The following is a 17,923-nucleotide window of genomic DNA, read 5'->3' as shown; positions in this document are numbered from 1 at the left end:
CGCTTGCCATTCATCTACAAGGCATACCACTGTGCAGCTGACAAAGAACGAGAGTCAAGTAGGCCGTCCAGTATCAGATGCTGTTAAGTGTCTTTGAATAGTACGAGACAGTGTTTGTTCATTAGAGCTTTCAGTAGCATTACCACCTAAACCACAAAAATAATCAACACCAAACCTATTCCCCCTTCCAACACAACCTCACTTTATGATGGCCCAGCCTAAGAAGAAGCAGTCAGTCTCATGTCCTTGCACAGTTGCTGGGGGAGCGGCCCAAGGACCCCTGTCCTAGGCCACCCCGGGTCTTCAGGAATGAATGAGTGAATCTCAACCAGCACACACTGTCAATGTTGCAGCACTATGTGCTGATATCTTGCTAACCTGATGCGCTCAATAGCTCTATCATCTGCCTATGTCAAAACTAGGGTTGAGCGACTTTTACTTTTATAGGATCGGGTTGGGTTTCACGAAACCCGACTTTCTCAAAAGTCGGGTCGAGTGAAATCGGCCGATCATATAGAAAAGTCGGGGTCGGGGTCGGCTGAAACATGAAACCCAATGCAGTGCAATGGGATACTATGGTTCCCAGGGTCTGAAGGAGAGGAAACTCTCCTTCAGGCCCTGGGATCCATATTTAAGTGTAAAATAAAGAATTAAAATAAAAAATATTGCTATACTTACCCTCTGACGCGCCCTGGTACTAACCGGCAGCCTTCCTTCCTTAGAATCAGCGCGTGAAGGACCTTAGATGACGTCGCGGCTTTTGATTGGTCGCGCGACCGCCCATGTGACCGCTCACGCGACCAATCACAAGCCGCGACGTCCCCGAAGGTCATTGAAGCGCTGATTCTTAGGAAGGAAGGCTGCCGGAAAGAAGCAGGGCGCGTCCGAGGGTGAGTATATTCCTATTAGGTATATACTCACCCTCGGACGCACCCTGCTTCTTTCCGGCAGCCTTCCTTCCTAAGAATCAGCGCTTGAATGACCTTCGGTGACGTCGCGGCTTGTGATTGGTCGCGTGAGCGGTCACATGGGCGGTCGCGCGACCAATCACAAGCCGCGACGTCATCTAAGGCCCTTCACACGCTGATTCTAAGGAAGGAAGGCTGCCGGTTAGTACCAGGGCGCGTCAGAGGGTGAGTATAGCAATATTTTTTATTTTAATTCTTTATTTTACACTTAAATATGTATTCCGATACCAATTTCAAATATTGCAAACATATCGGAACTCGGTATCGGAATTCCGATACCAGATTCAGAAGATCGCCGACCTCATGGCCGACCCCACACAGGGGTCGGGTCGGGTTTCATGAAACCCGACTTTGCCATAAGTCGGCGACTTCTGAAAATGGCCGACCCATTTCACTCAACCCTAGTCGAAACAGTAGAATGCTGTCCATTCTGTCAACTCTGAGCTCTGGATGAAGGCAGTGTTCAGCAGTCAAACTGCTCGATGCAGACGCTCAGGTTGTAAGCAGTGCCAACAAGAGCTCAGAGTTGCTAATACTGACATCACTTTCCTGTGGTGACATAGGCAGCAGTGTTAATGACAGCGTGGATGAGCGCATTCGGTTAGTAAGACATCAGAACATACTGCAGCAGCAGTTACAGCGTGTGCTGGTGAAGATTCATTCAAATTTGTTTTTCTTTTGATATTGTGCCCCTTCCTGCTTCTCCTGAGGTGATGCGCGGACATCGCTACCTTGCCTACAGCTTGTCCCCACATGGTTGAAGCATTATGCAGTTAATACCACATAAGATGACACTAGTCAGAATTGCAAAGTTTGGCCTGGTCATGAAGGTGTAAACAGGCTTGGGGAAAAAGGGACAATGATATGTTTGCAGAAACATGATTTTTATTCAATTTTTTTTTTTATTTTGAGGTTAGTTACGGAGCAAGAGACTCCATACTTACTGACAGAAGATCGTATCCACACTTCTTTCGAACAGTCCAGGATAATGATATGCAATATATGGCTTTAGTGAAGTTGTTGATGTATTTTAATTGGAACATGGTTTGTATTTTTGCTACAAATGATGATGTTGGAGAACGAGAGCTTCGCTTTCTTAGCACAGAGCTGAGAAAATCCGGAATATGTATTGCAGAAATAATTTTTCCGACACAAATTAAAAAATTACATTCATCTGTCATAAACAATTTAAAAGGAGAAATTATTCTACTCTGTGGCACAAGTAAAGATCTGGTGGAGACTATTCGAGTTCATGCAGCAAAAATTGACAAAAGGAAAACATTTATCTTTTCGACATCTTGGTCACATGACGCGGTCCATTTGTATGGACATTGGACTAATTGCAGCCTCATATTTAGCTCTTTTAAGTACAGTTGTCATGGATTGGAGGAAATGTTTTTAAGCTTTCACCCATCCACTCACCCACATGATCCAATTCTAGAAGATCTTTGGATAACTTCACTGCATTGTGCTTCAAGAAATGATCGTAAGAATTCTCTTTTACGGCGTACTATTTCTTATCCTCTTCGTAATTGCACTGGTGAAGAACGTTTTACAAACCACAGCCATTATTATATGGATGGAACGCCATACAGAGTGTACACGGCTGTACTGATGATGGCTCAAGCACTGGATGACATGTATAAAACCTTACAAATGAGAGAAACAAAGAAGGAAGGAAATGAGACTAATGTATACAGAAGAAAGGTAAAAAAAAATAATAGTCAATAGTAAAGTCACAATTTGAAAAAAATAAAATAAGCATAAAAATAAAATTCTTAATCAAATAAGAGTTTGTCCGGATGCATTGTACGAACTAGTTGTATGTTCAGTAATATTTGCATCCATTAAGTTAACACCTAATGGTATGTCGAATAAACTGTTTGAAATTACCAGGAACCTTGATTTGAAATGAGGTCTAAGTTTAAATGTATTATATTTTCTGTTTACTACTGAGCCAGATACTTTTTCCTCAGTAAAAAAAAAATAATTCCTTCTTATAGTATGAAGATTATTTTCTTGTCACATTGTTAAACTGTTATTGGATTTAGTGGGCATTCTCAAGATATTAAATTGCTTTATATACTTAGCATGAAAATAAACAAGTGTGAAATTGATTGGCATTCTTCTGATGTGATAGGTTTTATCTTAAATAGTGTTTTCAGGCTCAGCCACCAAAGCCTTACCACGTGAGTACAGTAGATAGATTCCAGGAGAGGAGTTAACTCTTAAGATACAAGCCACCTATCTCTGGCCAATTGATTTATATATATATATATCATTTAGCTGCTAATCTCCCTCTCTTTCACTGCTGCATAATCACAATCTCGTAGTTCCTAATTTGGAGGAAACATTTAAAAAAGTAATCAAATCTTAGTCGATTCCTCAGGAGTAGTGATGAGCGAGTGTACCCGTTGCTAGGGTTTTCCCGAGCAGGCTCGGGTGACCTCCTAGTATTTATGACGGCTCAGAGATTTAGTTTTCATCGCTGCAGCTAAATGATTTACAGCTACTAGCCAGGCTGAGTACATGTGGGGGTTGCCTAGTAGCTAGGGAATCCCCACATGTAATCAAGCAGGCTAGTAGCTGTAAATCATTCAGCTGCGGATATGAAAACTAAATCTCCGAGCCGTCATAAATACTTGGAGGTCACCCGAGCGTACTCTGGAAAACCCGAACGAGTATACGCTCATCACTACTCAGGAGCAATGGTTTCAAGTTTATAAATATTCTATTCCAATCTACTGAGACAAGTCTCTCCTTAGCTCTCTTTGCTTCTTGCTTGGTGTGGCACTCATACCAAACAGTTCAATAAATAACTGCTTTTCACACTATAAAATGGCAAACGGACTCATCGGAAGCTTGTAGACACCTTTGATGCTAATAATGGAACACAACACAACATGTCACTTATAATCAAATTGTTTCCAATCTTTTCCATAATTCTCTAAGGCCATTTTCCCAGTTTTTTTTCTGTTGAAAAACAAACCAAAATTAATGCCATAATTTCATTAATCAGTTTCAAATTATTTCAATTACTATTATGTTTTTCTTACTTTAACAGAAGAGTACCAACAATTTTGTCCACGAGTGTCCCTATAGTTTATAGGTCTATTTTATAGTACAGGGTGGGCCATATAAAGGGATAAACCTGGGTGGGCCATGCATATGGATACACCTAAATAAAATCGGAATGGTTGGCGAGGGAGGGGGAAAACTTTTCAAGATGGGTGGTGACCATGGCGGCCATTTTGTAGTCGGCCATTTTGGATGTATCTTTATCAATGGCCCACCCAAGTGTATCTACATAAATGGCCCACCCTGTACTTGCATAAAACCATGGCTAAATAATTCATGTATTTATATTGTAGTTGAGACATTACATGAAGCTATTATGCATCAGTGACCTGGAGAAAGGAAGCATATGTTTTAATGATAAAGGTGAAATCCCTGAGGCATTAGAGATTCTTAATTTTATAGCTAAACGACATAATAATAGTGGAAGAATAGAAACAGTACAAGGACTCACAGCAAGTGTTGGGACATTTGATGGATCACTTGCACCTGATCAGCAGCTGAATATTTCAAAGTTAGAAATAAATTGGATTAATAATAAGGTAAGTTGTAATATTTAACACCTGGTCTCAATATAAAAAGTATATTTTTGAAATGCGAGTAATACTGCTACAAACATGTATTATCCTATTATTACAATTGCTACCGCTGCCAATAAAAATGGTAATAATATTATTATTACTAGAGATTAATGTGTCGATTCACAGGACATGGAGTTTGATTTCAAGAAGTGAAATGTTTTGAGATTTGATTCATGGTTTGCAAAGAAAAATTTGCCCTGAAAAATTCCCCATGAAGCAGGCTAATAACATATTGCATGGCAGCATAGACATCCCATAATGCCCTGCAGCTATGACAATAACTGAGTTATTATACCTTGTACTGCAGTAGTCAGTTCCTGGCCATTTGAGATCACTCATTTCCAATGAAGCAAAGTTCATAAGTCAAAGGTCCTATGCGCGTCCTCAGTCACTAAGTTAGTCTCTTTCTCATGTTTAGTGTAATAAAAACATTAAGACTCATTAAACCTCTCTAGTGAAAAGGGAATTCACCCACCTCCTCTCTTATATGAAATTTCAAGGAGAAAGAGCCTACAATCTAAGCTTCCTTGAAGTAGAATTGCACAGTTGACATATGGAAAGTGACAAAATTGCAAAGCTATTTAAAATCCTCTTTAATAATAATAATTTTTATTTATATAGCGCCAACATATTCTGTGGCACTTAACAATTAATTAATGACATGTACAGACAATAAAAACAATAGAATGTAACACATTAAAACAGTTACAGGAGTGAGGGCCCTGCTTGCAAGCTTATAATTTATAAGGAGAAGATGACCCCATTCCATGCCAAGCAGGATGTCTATTGTTATTTATTATTATTATCACTTATTGTTATAGCGCCATTTGTTCCATGGCGCTTTACATGTGAGGAGGGGTATACATAATGAAAACATGTACAATAATCTTAAACAATACAAGTCATAACTGGTACAGGAGGAATGAGGACCCTGCCCGCGAAGGCTCACAATCTACAAGGGATGGGTGAGAATACAGTAGGTGAGGGTAGAGATGGTCATGCAGCGGTTTGGTCGATCGGTGGTAACTGCAGGTTGTAGGCTTGTCTGAAGAGGTGGGTCTTCAGGTTCTTTTTGAAGGTTTCGATGGTAGGCGAGAGTCTGATGTGTTGTGGTAGAGGGTTCCAGAGTAGGGGTGATACGCGAGAGAAATCTTGTATACGATTGTGGGAAGAGGAGATAAGAGGGGAATAGAGTAGGAGATCTTGTGAGGATCGGAGGTTGCGGGTAGGTAAGTACCGGGAGACGAGGTCACAGATGTATGGAGGAGATAGGTTGTTGATGGCTTTGTACGTCATGGTTAGGGTTTTGTAGTGGAGTCTCTGGGCAATGGGGAGCCAGTGAAGGGATTGACAGAGGGGAGAGGACGGGGAATAGCGGGGGGACAGGTGGATTAGTCAGGCAGCAGAGTTTAGAATAGATTGGAGGGGTGCGAGAGTGTTAGAGGGGAGGCCACAGAGCAGGAGGTTGCAGTAGTCAAGGCGAGAGATGATGAGGGCATGGACTAGGGTTTTTGCAGATTCATGGTTGGGGAATGAACGGATTCGTGAAATATTTTTGAGTTGAAGTCGGCAGGAAGTGGAAAGGGCTTGGATATGTGGTTTGAAGGAGAGATCAGCGTCAAAGATTACCCCGAGGCAGCGAGCTTGTGGGACTGGGGAGAGTGGGCAGCCATTTACTGTAATGGATAGGTTCGTTGGGGGGGTCGCGTGAGATGGGGGAAAGATGATGAATTCTGTTTTGTCCATGTTAAGTTTCAGAAATCTAGCGGAGGAGAAGGATGAAATAGTGGACAGACATTGAGGGATTCTGGTTAGAAGGGAGGCGATATCTGGTCCAGAGATGTAGATCTGTGTGTCGTCAGCATAGAGGTGATACTGAAAGCCATGAGATTCTATGAGCTGTCCCAGGCCAAAGGTGTAAATGGAGAAGAGCAAGGGCCCAAGGACTGAACCTTGTGGGACTCCGACAGATAGGGGGCGAGGTGAGGAGGTGGTGTGTGAGTGGGAGACGCTGAATGTCCAGTCTGTTAGGTATGATGAGATCCAAGATAGGGCCAAGTCTGCGATGCCAAGGGATGAGAGGGTTTGTAATAATAGGGAATGGTCCACTGTGTCAAAGGCAGCCGACAGGTCGAGGAGGAGGAGGACAGAGTAGTGTCGCTTGCTCTTGGCGGTTAAGAGGTCATTGGTGACTTTAGTTAGGGCAGTTTCGGTGGAATGGTGTGACCGGAAGCCAGATTGTAGGCGGTCAAAGAGGGAGCAAGAAGAGAGATGGGAGGACAGTTCAAGGTAGATGTGTTGTTCCAGTAGTTTTGAGGCATAGGGGAGAAGTGATATAGGGCGATAGCTAGATACAGAGGATGGGTCAAGAGAGGGCTTTTTGAGGATAGGTGTGATGGAGGCATGTTTAAAGCTTGAGAGGAAAACACCAGTTGTTAGTGATAGGTTGAAGAGATGGGTTAGGGTTGGGATGAAGATTGTGGTGAGGTTTGGGATGAGGTGGGATGGGAGTGGGTCAAGTGCACAGGTGGTGAGATGGGATCTTGAGAGTAGAGTGGAGAGTTGATCTTCTGTAATGGTGGAGAAGTTGGTTTTGGAGGTGGAGGGCTGGGAAATCGGGAGGAAGAGCTCTGGGGGTTGTTGACCAAAACTGTCTCTGATGTTATCAATCTTCTGCTTGAAAAATGAGGCAAAGTCTTCAGCAGAGATAAGTGGGGAGGGAGGAGGTGCTGGGGGACGGAGGAGAGAATTGAAGGTGTTGAATAACTGTTTAGGGTTGTGAGAGAGAGAGGATATGAGAGATGAGAAGTAGGTTTGTTTAGCTGTGGCGAGTGTGGTCTTGAAAGTAGTGAGGGACTGTTTGAATGCGATGAAGTGCTCGTTGGAGTGGGATCTTTTCCATCTGCGCTCAGCAGCCCTGGAAGCTCGTCTCAGTTCTTTGGTCAGGCTGGTGTGCCAGGGCTGTCTGTTGATTTTGCGAGCTTTGGTATGTGTAAGTGGGGCAGCAGATTCCAAAGCTACAGCTATTGTGGTGTTATATAGAGCAGCAGCGTCATCCGCATTGTGTATGGAAGTTATGCCTGTGAGGGGGGGGAGGGATTCAGAGAATGAATGTAGGTCAAGATGTTTAATATTTCTGCGAAGGTGTGAAAGTTTGTGGGGTGGGGATTGTAGACATGGAGTGGAGAGAGATGAGAATGTGAGAAAGTTGTGGTCAGAGAGTGGAAGAGGTGAGTTAGAGAGGTTAGATAGAGAGCAGAGGCGGGTGAAGATGAGGTCCAGTGTGTGGCCATCTTTGTGAGTGGCTGCAGAAGACCATTGAGTGAGGCCGAAGGAGGAAGTGAGAGTTAGAAGTTTAGTGGCAGCTGAGAGGGAAGTGTCAATGGGTATGTTGAAGTCGCCCATGATGATAGTGGGGATGTCCGCAGAAAGGAAGTGAAGTAGCCAGGTGGTGAAGTGGTCAAAGAAGATGGTGGCTGGCCCTGGGGGGCGGTAAATGACAGCCAGTTGGAGGTTGGTGGGGGAATAGATGCGCACAGAGTGCACCTCAAAGGAAGGGAGGGTAACAGAGGGTGGCGGTGGGATTGGGGTGAGGAGCAGTTATCTGACAGGAGAAAACCAACTCCTCCACCATGTTTGCTGCTGGGGCGGGGTGTGTGGGAAAGGTGGAAGCCACCGTAAGAGAGTGCCGCAGGGGAGGCTGTGTCAGAAGGGGTGAGCCAGGTTTCGGTGATGGCAAGGAAGGAAGGTTTGGTAGTAACAAAGAGATCATGGATGTAGGAGAGCTTGTTGCAGACAGAGTGGGCGTTCCACAGAGCTCCTGTTAGTGGGACTGGGGAGGCGGGGGCTGGGCAAATGGGTATAAGGTTAGAGAGGTTACGGAAGTTTGTGCTAGAGCGTGGATGGGAGGTAGAAATGATTGTGGGAATATGGTGAGGAGGACCAGGATTTGGAGAGATATCACCAGCAGTAAGAAGGAGCAGAGAAAGTGTTAGCAGGTGGGAGAATGAGAGGGCATGAGGGGGCTGTCTGTGCTTGGAGACAGAGGATTGTATGTTAAGGAACAGTTTGGAGGAGGAGGTGAGGTGGATGGGGAGGATTGAAGAGGAGATGAATAGTTCCTTACTTGGTGTAGGGATCAGGGGAGCTAGCAGAAAGTGAAGGATTATAGGGGTGAGAGTGAAAACAAACAGAAACATTGTTTACAATGACTGGCCAGTTACCTTCAGTTCTAATTCAGGTTTTAATTCTACTGTAATCCACACTTCTAAGGGATCACACTGCAGACTGAAGTCCATGCAGACTTCTACTATGCAATATATGTACAACTAAGTGCGTTCAGGTGTGAAGCAGAGAGGACTGATCTCTGCTCATCTTGGTCAGAGAATTAAGGGTGGACCAGATGCATACAATCAGGCCTGAGTAAACAAGGTCATAAATATCACAGGGTAAGCTGGGGTTAGCTGAAAAGCATTCCATGAGAATGCTAGGAGCAGAGGAAAGTCTGTGTGGAAAGCTGGGTGATGTAATTATGTGCACTTCATAGACAGACAGCAGCAGAGCTGGCTGGATATTGTGAGGAAGACTGAGATTTAGAGACTGAAGAGGAAGAGAAGCAGAAAATGTAACAACTTTAGAAGTAACTATTGTCCCCTTCACTGGAAATGGGACATTAATAGTGATGAACGAATATACTCGTTGCTCGAGATTTCCCGAGCATTCTCAGGTGTCCGCCGAGTATTTTTTAGTGCTCGGAAATTTAGTTTTCTTCGTCGCAGCTGGGTGATTTACAGCTACTAGCCAGCTTGATTACATGTGGGGATTCACTTCACTAGCTCCCATTCCCTCAGCGTATCCAGTTCAAACTACTAATACTGACCTACAAAGCCATCCGTAACCTGTCTTCTCCATATATCTCTGAACTAATCTCCTGATATCTTCCCTTACGTAATCTCTCCTCCACACTCATCCGCTGCTCACCCAACCGCCTCCAAGACTTCTCCCGAATATCCCCCATCCTCTGGAATTCTCTGCCCCAACAAATCCGACTATCAACCACATTCGTGTTGTGAGTTCCGTTTTGGAGCTCCCTCCTGTGGTTGCTAATGGTATTTTTGCGAGTTCTGCCCTTGGGCTCCCTCTGGTGGTTTCAAGTGGAACTGCTGCTCCGTTAGGTAGCTGTGGCAGCTGCCTTCACTAATCGCCTTGCCTGGGTTTGTTATTTAAACCTGCTCTGGGCCTTAGTCCATGCCTGCTGTCAATGTTCTTGGTTGGATTTGATTCTTCCCTTGGATTTCTCATATGGCCAGTCCTTGTCTGCAAAAGATAAGTTTTGCCAGTTTTGTTTGTCCATTTGCTTAGACTCTATTGCTTTGCATTTTGTCTCTTTTGTCCAGCTTGTCACTATGTCTTATTCAGGCTAGCTGGAAGCTCTGGGAAAGCAGATTTGCCCCTCCACACTGTGAGTCAGTGTGGAGTTCAATTTTGTAAACTCTGCGTGGATTTTGTAGTTTTTAATACTGACCGCACAGTATCCTTTGCTCTCTGTCTATCTAGTTTAGTTTTGGCCTCCCTTTGCTGAAATCTAATTTCATTTCTGTGTTCATCATTTCCCTCTCCTTTCACAGTCAATATTTGTGGGGGGCTGTCTTTCCTTTTGGGGGTTTCTCTGAGGCAAGATAGCTTTCTATTTCCTTCTTTAGGGGTAGTTATATCTGAGGCTGTGACGAGGTGTCTAGGGAGTGTCAGGAACATCCCACAGCTATTTCTAGTTGTGTTGTTAGGATTAGGGACTTGTTATGCTAGGCAATTCAGTAACACAATGTACATAGCGATCAGAGCACATACAGTGATCTGACAATAACCCAAGATAATAGAACGAGCTCTGAGACGTAGAAACTCTGTAGACCGCAATTCCTGATCCTCTCCAAACACAACTAGAGGCAGCTGTGGATTGCGCCTAAAGCTCCCTATGCAACTCGGCACAGCCTGAGAAACTAACTAGCCTGAAGATAGAAAAATAAGCCTACCTTGCCTCAGAGAAATACCCCAAAGGAAAAGGCAGCCCCCCACATATAATGACTGTGAGTAAGATGAAAAGACAAACGTAGGGATGAAATAGATTCAGCAAAGTGAGGCCCGATATTCTAGACAGAACGAGGATAGGAAAGATAACTTTGCGGTCTACACAAAACCCTAAAGAAAACCACGCAAAGGGGGCAAAAAGACCCTCCGTACCGAACTAACGGCACGGAGGTACACCCTTTGCGTCCCAGAGCTTCCAGCAAAACAAATAGACAAGCTGGACAGAAAAAATAGCAACAAATAGCAAAGAAGCACTTAGCTATGCAGAGCAGCAGGCCACAGGAATGATCCAGAGAAACACAAGTCCAACACTGGAACATTGACAGGAAGCATGGATCAAAGCATCAGGTGGAGTTAAGTAGAGAAGCAGCTAACGACCTCACCAGATCACCTGAGGGAGGAAACTCAGAAGCTGCAGTACCACTTTCCTCCACAAACGGAAGCTCCCAGAGAGAATCAGCCGAAGTACCACTTGTGACCACAGGAGTGAACTCTGCCACAGAATTCACAACAGGGACTGTGATCAGTAGAGATACCACCTTCTCAGAGCTCGTTCCATGTTGCATTTTAGCCACCAGGTCATTTCAGTGTGGCCTCTTAACCACCAGGTCATAACACATTCGGATCCTTCAGACGGAACCTGAAAACCCATCTCTTCAGGAAAGCCTACAGCCTGCACTGACCCCTCTGCCTCCTCACCACTACTAAAGCTACCGCCTCACCAACACCGGAGCTCCTACAACCCTCAACCTATTGTCTCCATCCCATCCATCCTGTAGAATGTAAGCCCGCACGGCAGGGTTCTCTTCCCTCTGTACCAGTCTGTCATTGTTAGTTTGCTTACTGTAAGTGATATCTGTAATTTGTATGTAACCCATTCTCATGTTCAGCACCATGGAATCAATGGTGCTATATAAATTAATAATAATAATAATAATAATAATAACAATTCCCTAGCAACCAGGCAACCCCCACAAGTACTCAGCCTGGCTAATAGCTGTAAATCATTCAGCTGAGGCGATGAAAACTAAGTCTCCGAGCACTAAAAAATACTCAGAGGACACCCAAGCGTGCTCGGGAAATCTTGAGTAACGAGTATGTTCGCTCATCACTAGACATTAACTATTAGACACTGGGGCACCGGTAGAATGTTATTAATACTGGGGTTTATATATCCCATATTGATGAGACATATATCTTCAATTCCAGAATTAATAGGGTAAGCCCATGCATAGTTTTATAACTATGTAGATAGATAGATATGAGAATTTATTCAGGATGAGGGGCAGTCCAAACCGGGACCCATCAGTCTCTTGTTAGGCCACTGACTGCAACATCCCTGGAGTTTTTAGAAGTACAAGGTGTTCCGTACTGAGAGACATGGCCAAGGCGAGGAAGGCAGAACCCCTCCACCACTGAATAAACCTATAAGTTGAAATGTCAAATTTGGGCCACAAAATATCTAAAAATAGATTTTTCAAAGATTTTATGGATTCATTAAATGAAAGTGAATCTTGACAGACCAGATGGATGAAGTTGTAATTGAATGATTATCAGGCACAGAGCTCCACTTCATTTATTGCATCAAAATACGCCACTGTTTGGCTTGCCAGAAAAGCACTTAAGGATGAAAGAATAATGGCATTGCCCCTCCCACACTCCACCTAAACCATATTTAGAATTTTTGGACCCTTCCTAAACATAAGCAGACTAAGTATGCTATATCAGTTACTGATATTTTTAATGGAATTTGTAAAAATGTAGCATGGCGTTAACCAGATAAATCCCACTGTCAGTCAAGGACAGCGCAATTAACACATGCCTCCCTAAAGTGTGTAATTCTTCCCGCACATTGGTACCCATGTCATGTGATTGTAGGGCACCGATGGGTTGTAATGTCATTCGAGCCTTCTGTGAATGATAGCCAGTGGAGATCGTGATTTCTGTCATACATAGAAGTACTGATAAACCGCAATGTATAGCACAAGCGATTGGCGGATCACAGCTTCCAGTCCCCTAATGAGACTATTAAGTCAAATAAAAAAAGTGAACATTTTTTTTTTCAATATAGTAAAAAAAAACAAACAGAAAACTTCAAATCACACCCATTTTGATCCATTAAAAAAAAACAAACAATATGTTTGGTATCTCTGCTTTTATAGAAGTCCAAGCTATCAAAATCGAAAATAAATTAATCCGATTGGTAAACAAAAAAAGTAATACCATAATCACATTTTTGTTCACCACAAAATTCCAATAGAATGCAATAACGAGCGATCAAAACATTGTATGTACCTCAAAATGGTAGCAATAAAAACATCAGCTCGGGGCACAAAAAAATCAAATATTGCACAGGCAAATTTCCAGAAAAATGAAAACGCTACCGTCTTGAAATTCGCAACATTAGCAAAACATTTTTTTTCTTACTTAAATAAAAAAATCCTATACATGTTTTGTATCTGCATACTTGTATGGAGCAGGGGAATCATATTATTAAGTCAGTTTTACCATATATTGAATATGCTAACTAAGAAACACAAAAAACTATTGCGGCATTGCACTTTTTTGCACTTGCATTGTACATTATTTTACAGAATAAAAAAATACAAACTGTTTTGTCACAATTCTAGGACTAACAGATCATTTTATTCTTGATTTTTTTACGTTTATCTTTGCAACTCTAAAAGACCAGACAGTTTCTTAATTTCTTTATGGCCTGAAGACATTATTTACATTGCTATGTTTTCTTTCCTATAGGTGCCTTACAGCCGGTGCTCAGAACAGTGTTCTCCAGGATCAAGAAAAGCTGTCAAAAAAGGACATGTCATATGTTGCTATGACTGCATCTTGTGTTCTAATGGAGAAGTTTCCAATAAGTCCGGTAATAGAAGCTAATATAGCTGGAAACAAAATGTGGAAAATAAAATATTAATCCCTTTATGACCTTGGGATTTTCCATTTTTGCATTTTCATTTTTTTGCACCTTTTTTTCCCAGGGCCATTATTTTTTTTGTACTTTTGGACGACATCATTCATTTTACCATATAATGTACTGGAAAACAGGACAAAAAAATCAAGTGCCGTAAAATTGCCAAAAAAAAGTGAAATTCAACATTTTTTTACAGTGTTCAATAAATTATCCAGGACATTATATAGGTTATTTTTTATATTATTATTATTTTATGTTAAGTGGTTAAAAAATCCAAAGTTTGTAAGAAAAAAAGGTGCCATTTTCCGAGACCTGTAGTGTCTCCATTTTTTGGGATGTGGTTCTGGTTTATTTTGTGCACAGTGAGCTGACATTTTTATTGATACCATTTTGGGTTAGTTATGATGTTTTGATCGTTTGTTTTTACATTTTATTGCGACAACCAAAAACCATATTTCTGGAGTTTTGATTTTTTTTTCTCATTACGCTGTTTACAGATCAGATTAATTCAGTTTATGTTTTGATAGAATGGGCGTTTCTGAACACAGTTATGCCAAATACGTGTATTTTTATATTTTTTCAATGTTTTATTTTGAATGGTCCAAAAGGAGAGTGATTGAAACTTCTAATTTTTTAAAATTATTTTTAAAATATTTTTGTTCTACTTTTTACTTGCTTCAATCGTCTTTTTAGGAGACTTGAAGCTCCAATGATCTGACCGCTTGTGCCACACACAGGATGGCTATAGCCCTGCTATCTGTAGCAAAAATTATCATGTTCTATGAACATCGACCACAGGCTAGTGTTCATAGCAGACCAGCAACGACAAGCACAGGGGTCTCCTGTCATCATGCCCGCCCATCGGCCTCCTGAGATCATGTGACAGGGGTTAGTGAAGCACTTCTGGCACGATTGGGTTAAATCTCTGACAGCGGCATTTAACACATTAAAAGTTGTCGATGGATTGCAATTCCACTGGAGGCTGGAAAAGATGTGGGCTCAGCACCGGAGCCCAATTCAAAGTAAAAGGCTTGACTTACGACAATGAGGCTTGACAGGGCACATGGTGACTTTGTGTGCATCAATACGGTCAATAGCTCTGTCGGCGCATACACCCTAATTCTTTTTTTGCAAGCAGTTCACATGGAAGCCCTGACCGGCCAATGAATATTGAAGAAAATGCTGTGTGAATCTCATCTGATTCAAAATTTTTGTGATTCCACTTGTGAAAATATATCAGCAGAGTATGGCTGCCGGCTGGCAAAATGGCAAATTCTTAAGAATTGTAGAGGGCCTGGAAAAGAGTTAAAAACAATTATTTGTTACCTTGCCGCTAACTAATCCTACCATTGCATTTTCTAATCTCATATTGCACGGGCTCCAATGCTCCTGTCTCTTCTGTTCATCATGATATGCGACATTCTCCAGTGTGTGACTCCTTCCACCCTCCCCCAAGAATGCGGGAGTGAGCAGAAAACCAGTTCTTTGTTTGCATCCATGTGCTTCCATGTGTGAGTGATAGTTATTCAAGATGGAATAATTCGACCCCAAGTAGTGGTATAGGTGTGAAGCTGAAATTTTTGGAATGTGCATTAATAGACCTACACACCAGTGTGTTTTCTAATTTCCCGTATCAGCAGAATTTGAGAATTGGATTACTACTTAACCGGGTAGTACAGATACCCCATGTTTGGGCTCAAATTAACACCCACCTCATGCTCGGGAGAATGATAGTTTTGGGGTCCTTCTTCAAGGTTCTTACCCCAAGATATATTTAATAGTTGGTTTTCCATACCTTTCCAATGGGGGTGTATCCAGCCCCTCAGTGATGTCACTAGCAGAGGGTATAAGAGATTCAGCCTCATTTTAGGTGTAGCTTTTTGCCCAGGAGGTCAGCTAACAGAGACTCTGCAATCTGCCTGATGCATTGGGACATATGCTCCTCCTCCTCCCTGCTGCACGGCTTACCATGGAATGACATAAGACAAAAGTTAAGTTTATTTTCATCTTTTATCCCTTTTATTTTGTACTTGATCTGTACATACTATAATTGTCTCATTTTGGTAATATCGTTTTTATACTTTTTGTAAACAGTGCCTAATCTTTTTCGAGTAAAAGTTATAATATATTCTAGCTTTATTTTGCTTGCACTAAAACGTACCTCCAACATCCTCTGAAGTAAATTACACTACTGATTGGGTTGGCTCCTGACCCGCTATTAGTCATAGAAATAGGAGCTGGTGGCAGCGAAGTGTTATGCGCTTTTGGGGAAACTGGCAGTGACAGAAAGGGGTTTATAAGTGTATTGCCTGGCTGGCGCTGGAAATAATTATATCTCTCTCACTTCAGTGTGTGCCCAATAGCCAGTACATAGCACGCAGCCTTTATGGTGAGGGTAAGGGGGGTGCCAGAGAGCTGCAAGTTCCAAACTGGAACTGGGAAGTGGGATATAAATAAAATCCATGAAGAAAGAACTGGGGCAACCAAACACCCCCGTTCATGGCAGCAACACTCACAAAATAATATATTTTTATGTAAATTTGGTTATCATCAAAAATATTACGCAACAATGAAATCACAAAAAGAGATTTCTGGCCATTGGTGCCAAATTAGTCCTTGTTATGTTTTTTTTTTCCAATACAATTCCATTAAATATTCTCAAAGCATTTCTTTTTACATTTTTTTTGCTTTTTTAATACTTACATTCTATATTTTAGATGCTGAAAATTGTGAAAAGTGTTTTTACACGGAATGGCCAAATGAGTCAAGAGACAAGTGTGTCCCTAAAGTTATTGAGTTTCTCTCTTATGACACTGATGTAGTCGCCTATGTCTTCTTACTCTTGTTAGTTTTATCTTCTACTACAATTACATTTCTAATTGGAATTTTTATATTTTTCCGGAACACTCCTGTTGTCAGAGCTAATAATCGGAACCTCAGCTTCATCATCCTTGTTTCTCTGAAACTCAGTTTGCTCTGTATTTTCCTCTTCATCGGTAAACCAGTGGATATAACTTGTATGCTCCGTCATGTCTCCTTTGGGATCATCTTCACTGTTGTGTTGTCATCAATCTTGGCCAAGACCATCATCGTTTGCATCGCCTTCAAATCTACCACACCTGGCAGCTCCTGGAGGAAATGGCTCGGTGTTAAGCTTCCTAATTCTATAGTGATGATCTTATCATCTCTTCAGGTCCTGAATGCAATATTCTGGTTGTTGTTTTCTCCTCCATTTCAGGAGCTAGACATGGACTCATATCCTGGAAAGATCACCATTCAATGTAACGAGGGCTCAAGACTGGCCTTCTATGTCATGTTGGGTTATATGGGGTTTCTGGCAGCGGTAAGTCTAATTTTGGCTTTCATGGTGAGGAAATTACCTGATATCTACAATGAAGCCAAGCACATCACCTTCAGCATGCTGGTGTTCTTCAGTGTCTGGATCTGTGCCATTCCAGCCTATCTGAGCAGTAAAGGAAAACATACAGTTAGTGTAGAAGTTTTTGCCATATTGGCTTCAGGTAATGGGATAATGGTTTGTATATTCTTGCCTAAGCTGTGGAACATACTGGCAAAGTCAGAAATGAAAAAAAGACAATTATTAGAAAAATAAAGCAGAATAGCATAGGTAAGTTGTATCTGTTGTCATAACTTGTTAAACTTTTTCTTTATTCCTAGCTGGCCAGATTATAATATGAATGGCATGGATTCAGGTTAAGAAGCTATTAACGATTGGCTGCTGCTGCAAAGGAAACCCACTGTTGGTCATGCTTTTTCTCAGTACATAGATTATAATGTACCAATGCATGCAGGTCATCTGAATTGTTACCCTAATTCCAAGAGCCATAAGTTTTTTCAGTTGATGCAAGCATCTGCAGGTTTTTTCAGTAATTTTTTGGTGGGACAGATTCATGTTACTGCAAAATGTACTTGAAACTTATAAGTATCGTAAAATGGTGGACAAAATATATTACTCAAACATTGTTTTTTATGCTTTCTTTTAAAATATATCAACTTTTAACTATGTGAAAATGCTAAATATTATTCCACATATCTTAAAAATATATATGAAATTTCAAGTGTAGTACTTGTCATAATATTTCCCGAACTGTGCCAATCTTTGGAATTATCATAGCAACTCACCATGAATGTTCACGATAAATGCTGCTAGAGGACAATGGTGGCTGCATAGCATAGTGAACATCCTCCAAGTGTAGAACAATCTTCGATCTTAAGATGTCAGATGCATGCCAGACATAAGGAATGGGTTACAATACATAGGTGGC

The 17,923-nt window shown here is 41.8% G+C and overlaps 1 protein-coding gene across 1 annotated transcript in view; it reads left to right on the top strand.

Moving 5' to 3' along the window:
* Nucleotides 1-17,355, top strand: part of LOC138657494 (vomeronasal type-2 receptor 26-like) — a 120,324-nt gene extending 102,969 nt beyond the window's left edge. The window contains exons 6-9 of the mRNA XM_069745277.1: nt 4,340-4,585; nt 13,466-13,589; nt 16,355-17,213; nt 17,316-17,355. Coding sequence (XP_069601378.1) covers nt 4,340-4,585; nt 13,466-13,589; nt 16,355-17,213; nt 17,316-17,355 — 1,269 coding nt within the window. The remainder of the gene's footprint in view (nt 1-4,339; nt 4,586-13,465; nt 13,590-16,354; nt 17,214-17,315) is intronic.
* Nucleotides 17,356-17,923: the final 568 nt, after the last annotated feature.

This window comes from Ranitomeya imitator, chromosome 1, assembly GCF_032444005.1.
Source record: "Ranitomeya imitator isolate aRanImi1 chromosome 1, aRanImi1.pri, whole genome shotgun sequence".
NCBI lineage: Eukaryota > Metazoa > Chordata > Amphibia > Anura > Dendrobatidae > Ranitomeya > Ranitomeya imitator.
This window is presented reverse-complemented; position numbering and strand designations above follow the sequence as displayed.